This window comes from Blennius ocellaris (genome assembly GCF_963422515.1).
Source record: "Blennius ocellaris genome assembly, chromosome: 8".
NCBI classification, from domain to species: Eukaryota; Metazoa; Chordata; class Actinopteri; order Blenniiformes; family Blenniidae; genus Blennius; species Blennius ocellaris.
Window position 1 is genome coordinate 25572162 of NC_137657.1, and position 9453 is coordinate 25581614.

The 9453-nt window shown below is 41.3% G+C and overlaps 1 protein-coding gene across 1 annotated transcript; it reads right to left on the reverse strand.

Moving 5' to 3' along the window:
* Nucleotides 1-371: 371 nt before the first annotated feature.
* Nucleotides 372-9250, reverse strand: LOC308133875 (galanin receptor type 1-like; the record flags this gene model as incomplete). The annotated part of the gene is made up of 3 exons (XM_080501405.1): nt 372-692; nt 8420-8485; nt 8585-9250. 3 exons carry the CDS (start codon nt 9248-9250, stop codon nt 372-374), a joined length of 1053 nt encoding a protein of 350 aa, XP_080357531.1.
* Between the last annotated feature and the right edge of the window lie 203 nt (nt 9251-9453).

The window sequence follows — 9453 nt, forward strand, 5'->3', positions numbered from 1 at the left end:
CGCAGCACTTTGAATTTAACAGTGTGACTTCTCCGCTCCAGAGGAGGGTAATCATAGTCCTGCACATTTCTGCTGCAGAGACAATCAAAGCCGGGTGTTCCAGCAGCCAGTCATCATGATATGATGCACTGTGAAGCATCTGTCGGTAATGTCGAGACTAAATTGATGGAGGTTCACTTTGATTTTTTTTTTTTTACCCCCCCGAAGTGTCAGACTGCTCAGGGTTTCATTTAAAAGAAGAGACATAGGAAACAAGACGGATCAAAACGAGCCATGTCGCCACTCCGTGTCTCGGGTGATGTGGACGTGGATTATTGATAGCTGTAGCGACGTCAAGCAGCTGTACAGACCTGCAAACGACAAGCGCTCTGTCAGACGTTGGTGCAGTTGGTGGACGGCGGCGTGTCGGCCTTGCTGCGGATCTCCTTGACGTCGTTGAGCGGGTGGTGGCTGTCGCCGATCCGACACTTGAACACCTGCTTGTAGGCCTTCCTGAAGTTCTCCGACAGGAAGGCGTAGATGACCGGGTTGACGGAGGAGTTGCTGTGCGCCAGGCAGTGGGCGGCCACCCGCAGCACGAAGGAGGCCTGGTTCAGGGGGAAGGTCCCGAACTCCACCCAGAGGTGCACCACGTGATGGGGGAGCCAGGAGACGCAGAACACCACCACCACCACCAGCACCGTCTGCGCCGTCTGGGAGGAACAGACACAGAGAGATCAGCGGCTGCAGTTTCCTCGTTTCAACTTCATTCCAGACAGATGGACAAAAATATAATGTCTGTGCGCCGTTATTATATTTGGAAACAATAGATTGTTTCTTTCATTTTGCAGTTTTCACAAAATATATATTATTAAAGACGCACCACAACTGTAGTCACTCTAGTTAATTCCATGTAAAACTAAATGTCACAAATGGCAAATATCAGTGCAAAGCATTATGGGAATTATCCATTGAAATGAATCGGGTCACACCTTGGTGACATAAACCGGCAGAACATTCCCGTAACTTTAGTCAGTGACAAGACGATCTGATCGTAGAAGCGGAAAGAATCCAATCAGATTGGCCAAATTGACCCTATAATGAATGTAACGGTAACACTGTCAATGGGTGATATTAAATTCTGAAAATAATTATTTAATTATTGAATAGATGCAAAGGGGTAGGATAGAAACAGTTGATGCTTCTTCCTACTTGTTTTTGATCACGTGTCAAAAATAGATGATCTCTTTTACATTTGCTTATGCTTATTTTATTTTTCTTGGGTTTTTTTTTAATGTTTGAAATAAAGATCAATTAATGAATATTTTAAGTGAAAATGCATAATTTTTGCATTTTCCGTTTCGAAAAGTCTCCTTTAGTTTTTGTGTTGGGCTACGAGTTGGTGCCGTTTTGTAATTTGAAGTTGAATTCAGTCTTCTTCAGAAAACAAAACAGAACAAACAATGCCTGTCCAGCTAATCAGCCAAAAGGGTGTAGGTTGAAGCACACGCTTATTCGCACCTACTCCATCACAAAAAAACTAAACAAAACAAGGCTCTCTAGATAATGTCACACAAAAGATTTTTTAAATTTTTGCAGAGAATAAAACCATTTAAATGAACAATGGCACCTACACATGCATTTGTATGGACAGACAATGAAGTTGGATTACTGAGAAGAAATGGAGTCACATTGAAAAAATTGCATCAGTTGCAGACTAAATACGACAAACAGACGCGTCAATAGAAACAAACAAGCACAAGAAGGGTTAAAAAGGTCAAAAAGCTGAGTAGTCAACAAATAAAACAAAAAAATTACAACCAAATGAAAATTGACAACTGTTCAAGCTTTCGTGAGAATAAATGCGGGAGTGAATAATCATCCTCATAATAACAATCCTGAATTGATTTAATTAATGATTTGTTAAATGTAAAAATACCAACAGAAAACAATATTGTCATCAAAACAACTGCTGCTTGATAAAACCGTCTCAAGTTTTTCAACCTTTCACCTGCACTGGCTGGCTGTGCACAGCATTTCACAGCCTCTCTATACTATTTTTTTTCTTTTTTTGCATGGTTGACTTTTAACTTGCTCTCATGGAGCAGAGCACTCCAGGACTTGCAAGGTTTCTTCTATTGATGGAAGATTAGTTTCATGAAGATCGAGTCATTCAGTTGGAGATCTGACAGCACACACTTCATTATAGAAGACAATCCTCACTTGATTCTCTTCATCTATCGTTTAGAGGAGATCAAATGATACATATATAAGTCATAAAATGGTTTTGACTTTAACTTTGGCACATTGCCATAAATATTTGTGCCCGTCTCTTTAAAAGGCCAGGCCCAAAGATCCTGGACGCCAGTTGAATTTTATTATCTTGCAGCTGATTTTCGGTATGTAACTCCCCCCCCCCTGCACTGTTTGGAACTCAGATGTTTGTTAACAATTCTGGCCTCAAAAATGGCAAATAAAATGGACAAAATGTGCCTTTTATGAGAAAATGAGTTTTTGCTGAAAATGGGAACAAGTACACAAAATGCACATCAAAATGTGCAGAAAATTCAGGACTTGTGTAGTACGACTTTTATTAGCGATTCGGTAAACCGTTTACACAAAAAACTGAAAAGTTTACCAGTATAAATGCATGGGATTTTGGTGAAAAACCCAAAATGGAGGCGATACTGGCCAGGCTGAAACGTTTTACTTTTTCTAATTGGATTGTTTCACGCCTGATACCACAGTTCAAACTCGTAGTATCCTCGTGAAAGCTCATGTGCTGTCCCTCTGAGAATTATGTAGTATTTCTATTCTTCTGCCCTTGACATTTCATTGAGCTCATCTGACTGCAGTCGATGACTCGACGACCCTCATAATATCATCAGCCGCGATTCAATTGCTTTACGCTTCTTATCTTGGACCGTGAGTAGAAGAATCTATTCGTCACATTCCAGCGTGAACGGCGGTAGGCTCCCATTGGTTCTCCTTCGTTCTGTTCTCGTTCAAGTTTTAATGCTTGAGGAGTCTTAAATAAACCTTAATACCCCAATAAAAATGAATGCCAATGAAAACGGACCATTTGTATATCTCAGGATCCATAAAGAACAGCACAAGGTCGGAGTCATGAGTGGAGGAAATGACACCATTAGAGTGTCATTAGAGGTGCAACACGAGTCAGTCTGAGCAGACAGTCAATCATGTCAAACATTGAGAGGAGGTGAAATCACCCCACAGCCACTCAGGAAGACTGAAGCTCAGATCTGAGAGACTCACAACACAAGCCTCACTCGTGTCCCCAGCTGATGCTTTATAATAGAGGCAAAAACAAAGCAAAATCAAGAGTTAACCCAGTGGTTCCCAAACTTTTTCTACTTTTAAAAAAACATTTTCAGCCCCTCCCTCCACAGACACACTCTTCAAATTCAGCTGCATTTCATTTTAATTTGATACAAATTGCAAATGTTTGATCAAACTGATCAACAAAAATGTCTAAAAGGTCACGTCAACAGTGGAGTTATTGAAAGTGCATAAAATCTGACAATTTCATTTTTTCAAAATTCTGTGTTTAAAGATTTTTTTTTTTACGCTGATCTCCTTCGATCTCCTCCATGAGGCTCCTCTCCCATCTGCTTTGTATGGGACATTTTTTCCACAGTTATTGGGGGAGTTATTCTGAAATGGTTCGCCGTTAATGTCCCAAAGTCTAATAGATTGATCCTGGGATGATGACAAATCATCCCTGAAGATTTCATGTAATTCTTATTGGATCAACATCAACAAATGTAAAAGTGGCCTGTTCACACGTGTGGATCGGGACTATAAACATACCTTGGAAACAATTGGCAAATATTCACGCCTCCAATTAATTTCGATCACATTCTTTTATTGACCGTTGTGTAACGTTCTGATTTCACTTTTCCATTCACGTAAAAAGCCATTCAATAATGGGGAAACGCTTTCAAGGGTTTTAATACAGACATCCTGATAAAGGGCTGATTATTCAGCAGTGAATCCACTGTGACGGGTGACTAATCCCTGGTCTTATTCCTCTGGTTGAAAAGTCTTATGGGCAAATCATTCAAATGAATCATTACACGCTGCTTGATCCTATGAGCTCATCTCCTTTGCTTTTCTCCGAGTGAGAGAATCCACTCCAGGAATAATCTGTGAAGACTGAGACACTGACAGGCTCAAAGTCCCATTTAAATAGCTTTTTAAAAGAATAAATACCCACCAAAGCAAGGCTGAAAAGTAACGTCCTGCCACGTGTGACCTCGTGTGTCAGGAAGCATGAAACTCAACCAATTGAACAAAATGCTTCAGTATGAAACAGTGAACCATAAAAAAAAAAAAAAACAGATAATTTGTTATTACTTTTCATCTGTCTTAATGGTGGGTATGAAAAACGAATTCAGTTTATTCCTGTTCTGTTATCAAAGATGTATCAATATTCTTAATCAATTTTTTTAAAGATTTTTTTTTGCTTTAAGTTGTTTTTGGTGCTTGAACTTATTGTGTGATTTTATAATTAATTGTGTGGCTTTAGAATTAATTGTGTTAGCTTGGAGTTAATTGTGAGTTTAGAGTTAATTGTATGAGTTTAGAGGTTAGGGTTAGAGTTTAGAATTAATTGTGTGAGTTGGCAGCTTCATGCTTCCTATCTTTTATTCTTATTTTTCCCTCTAAGTAAACAAATCAATCTTTTTTTTACAAACCAGCATAAATCTCTTTCTATTCTAATTTATAATTACCCATTTATTCATATCAACAGACAAAGTAGGTTTGCTATTCTGGGTGACTCAACTCTAAACCTACCAAGTCCCAGGAGAACATGGACTGGGGGTCACGACACTCTGGAAGTCGCCACTGTTGTTTTTGTCCATGGACTCGCTCATGTGCACAAGAATTGTTTACTACTGTTTGTACAGTTTCAGCATTTCCGGGAAGGTTTTCTGCAGTGGTAAAACACTTAAATCAGTGCAACTTTTTAACCTTTTACTGGACAAGTCAGTGTGGTAACATCAAACACTCTTGCTACAGATTCAGTTAGATGGTGGCTCACATTTTATCATCCTAAGATGTTCAATAATTCAACAGTATTGGTCCCACTTGGATCTCTCAGACTGTAATAAACCAGCATATGTTAAAAGTTATAAGATTTAATATAGAAATGAACTCAAATAGAATTTCAAATGTGGGGGACTGCTTCAGCGCAATAAATTAAAAGTCCTGAAACGCTGTGGATGAGAACTATGATATTGATAAAAAGACCAGAGATAAGAGGTATAGAACTTTTAATATTAATTGTAACGTCGACCAGTTTTATAGTAAAGAGTCATAAAAGAGCAAACACACACACACACACACTATCTTGCTAGGTTCCCACACTATTAGTGCGACGGTATGTTATTAGCAGTGTTTAATTTGGACAGCGTCCACAACACGTTCATATCTCCGGCTCAGCCCTCGGTTAAACTAATACAAACAGCAGCATGGACACAGGAAGAGGGAACTAATAAAATGTGAGCCTCTCAATATTTCAAAAGTTTGTCATGAGCTGCGAAGTCGTCACTAAATCATTTGAATGACAGACTGAAAACAGTGAACTTTAATGTCCGAAAAGGAGAAGACAATCTTGAAATCCTGGATTGAAACAATCACAGTGGGACTCAAAGTCAAAACCACATCTCAGGACAAAAAACAAACTCCTTTCAAAGGGGTATTATTCTCAATCTGCACTGAGGAATGCAACGAGCTCAGAGAGTCCTGTTTGGGTGGTGATAACGTCAACAGCATGTGAAACAGGGAGAGCTTCAACACTGTCATCGGTGCCGTCCGCCTCGACAACGTGACGGCGTCGATCTCCTGAAAATAAAAAAAACACCACTTCACCTGTGCTTCAGCACTGAGAGCCCCTTCAAACAAAAGTGTTTACACAGTGAGGTTCGGTTGCCATCTTTCCATCTCGCCGTACACAAGTCGCACTGCGGCTGCCTGAACGTGATAAGACGTCGGTGCAGCTTCGCAGCAGCAGTGGGAGTGACCTTGCTCGTCGCAGCTGCCACTGACTTCAGACACCTCCAGTCACAACAGACCAACATTCGTCCGCTTGCTTTACCCCAAAGAACACTTTTTTTTGTTGTCACCTTAGATTCATGCTTCAGAGAAATTTGCTGAGGTTTCATTTTCTACCAAAGACAGAAATGTTTAGAAATGTCCGGACCGATCGGCGCAATATCATGAAAGATAACCCAACTCACATCCCAGGATAGTTTGTCGAACGGGCTCCATGCCTTGTTCATACTGCTAATGACCACTTGGCAAAAATATCGCAACAGACATCCAATTTGAAAACTGTCATAGTGTGTTTTTATAAAACTCAAAGATATAAGGTAGAGTCAACTTTTTAAGAGTCAGAAGATGATGTATACCAACCTTAAAGCCCCATTTACATAACATTTTCAAGTTAAAACAGAGAACTTTTGTTGGGTTTTTTTGGTATCCGTTTACATGAGAAGTTCCTGGAGCCACAAAGAATGCAACTTTTACTTTTTTTTAAATAGTTAGCTGGAATAAATAATGATAAGATGATAATGAATCAGTCATCTAACGGCCCCCACCGCTCTACCACAATACAATAACCCTGCACATTAAGTCCTCCCATCAAAACCAAATGACCCCCTGCTAACGTAGCAGCCGACAGTTTTGGATCCGACCTGGACGAACCGCTCGCTGGACGAACTTTAAAAATGAACTCGTTCTTCCGGAAGAATGACTAGAGAACTTCAGCATGCTGCGCTCAGCACTACCGTACATTCATTGCTGTTGCCATATTTTTTCGAGGATTCTGATTTGTGTAAATTCAATCTTTTCTGAAACTGATATGGGGTGAACAATGTTACTTGTGGAAACATAGAGGAGGAAACATCAGTTTTAGTAAAGACACAGCTCCTGGTAAATGTAGCCTTAAAGTCTGATATCTTCAACAATGTTCGTCTGCACGTCCTCTCAGGAGGGGGAAGCACTGCCGGATTCAACAAGACACCTTTGCTTAGAAGAACCTGACTTCTGAACAAGTGGCAGAGAGGAAACGGAGCGAGAACAAATCAATTATTTTTCCTGCCAGGGTCATGGTGATACTGGAGACACGCCTCCAGCCCTTAAGCGTAAACAGATTATTGCTATTCTCTAAACTGGCTGTGTAGAGGCTTTACTTAAGTAGGAAAGGTTTTAGCCTTTTAAAGTATAAAGGATCGGTCACATTAACCAATTAATGTGGAACAGCAGCTGATTAGCATTATCATAATTGCAAAGGCATTATTCATTTATGCACGCTTTACCGTATTAATATTGTCATTGCTTCTGCTTTATGCACTGGACATAAAAGAGCCACCCTTCTCCATCTGCTCTGAAATAAAACCCATAACTTTTCAAGAAACAAAGTGAAACGATTCAGGCGGCTTCTGTGCTGGTTTGGTGTATAATTATTATTTTTGTTCTGTTGACATGAGGTAGTTAAGAGTCCAGCAGTAGCTACCCTACCAAGGTGATTTACTACATGTATTCCAGCATCATTCATCACAAAAGCTGTCAGTGTGCCAGTCTCTGAGAGACCTACACAGCCAACACAGTAAATCACTGGCCTATCTGCAAATTCCTGTTTTACCCTCCATGCTTGTTTGAAGGCTGGTGCAATAAAACATGTTTGCAGAGATGCACACATCAAAGCGTCCCCATGTTCTCACCGACTCCTCGCCCAGGAGCACCAGGGCAGATATCAGATTATGTTGTTAAACTAACCAGAACAGCAGAAAAAGACAAGACAGAGTTCCAATTAAAGCAGATGACTGCCGATAACAAGTTCTGGGGAAAATGAGAATTGAAGGCTGCACATTTTCCCTCAATCATCCCCAGTTAACACTCAAAAATAATGACATTCATATTCGATAATGGTAGGAACTGTCTCTTGCTGCTTGATTGAATTGGAGAGCAATTACACAGTACATGGTAAAAAAAAAAAACTAACTTTGGGTGGTAAGTGCTGAGCTGTGGCTCAGTGAGATTGATTTATCTTCTGCCTGAAGGCCAGAACACTGACCTCGGCTTTGAATGAAACCATATGTCAATAGAACAGCTTGGTGAACCATGTAATGCACAGGAAGGGGTAAGAAGTGGAAGCAACATGTGGCAATCTTTAATTCAAATATGTGTAAAGGGTGAGAATACTTGTGCATTCTGAACACCTTCATCACTGCTGACATGCTCATGGTGGCTGATCACTGCGTAACAGCGCAGATGTGACTGTAATATGACTTTAGAATGCAAGATCATTCATTATAAAGTGAAGTCCTGTAAGAAATACTCAAACTTGCCATTTACCCACGCTACACAGCAGTTTTCTTTCTTTCTTTCTTTTTTAATAATACTTGATACGTACCTTTTTCTTTGACGCCTCCGACTTTTTGGACATATTTCTTAGTTTTTTGTGCAAGTGATTTAACACCTGTAACCAAGAAAACATAGGTGAGAGTCACTTTTTGCCTTTTCTCTGAATTGTACAACTCTTGATCGACCCGTTACGCACGCGAGGAGCTTTTCTTACCTTTGCGTAACAGAAGGAAATCAGCAGCAGAGGCAACACGTAACCAAAAACAAAGGTGCAAACCACGTAGATTTTCCTCTGGCTCTGGTCCGGCCACACTTCCCAGCAAAAGGTGTGATTCTCCCCTCCGTGGAAGATGTTCTGGTAGTACATGATGGGCGCAGCCATGGCCAGGGAGAGTATCCAAATGACCAGCACACCGATCAGCGCGTGGCGCGCCACCCGGATGGACGACGACTTTCTCGAGTGCACGATGGCGATGTACCGGTCCACGGACATGGCGGACAGGGTGAAGATGCTCACCAGCATGGACACGGTAAAGAAGTAGTGGATGAATTTGCAGATGAACGCGCCGAGGACCCACGTCGGCATCATGTAGATGGTGGACTGGAATGGGATGCAGAAGAGCAGGTAGGAGAGGTCCGCTATGCTCAGGTTGAGGATGAAGATGTTGGTGGTGCTCCGCGGCTTCCCCATCTTGCTCCTGGCCAGCACGGTGATCACCATGGAGTTCCCCAGAACGCCCAGCATGAAGATGAGCCCGAAAACCAGCAGCGTGATGAAGTTATCCGTGCCGATCCCGAATAAAAGTTGTTGCTCCTCTTCTTCCGACCTGCTCAGGTTCCACGGCTCCACGAAGAGCCAGACAGACTCCGACAAGTTCATGATTTCCCCGCTTTTATTTTTTTTCCTACTGTGGGAAAAGGCGCATTCACAGTCACCTACAGGAGGTCCGTCCGCCACCGCAGCCCCATGGCACAGAGTTCTTTATGATCCAGTCTTTTGTTTCTCCTATGACTGAAATATCTTGAGGAATCCCTGAATTTAGTTTTGCACATTATCCAAACAGAGAGATGTCCAAACCCCGT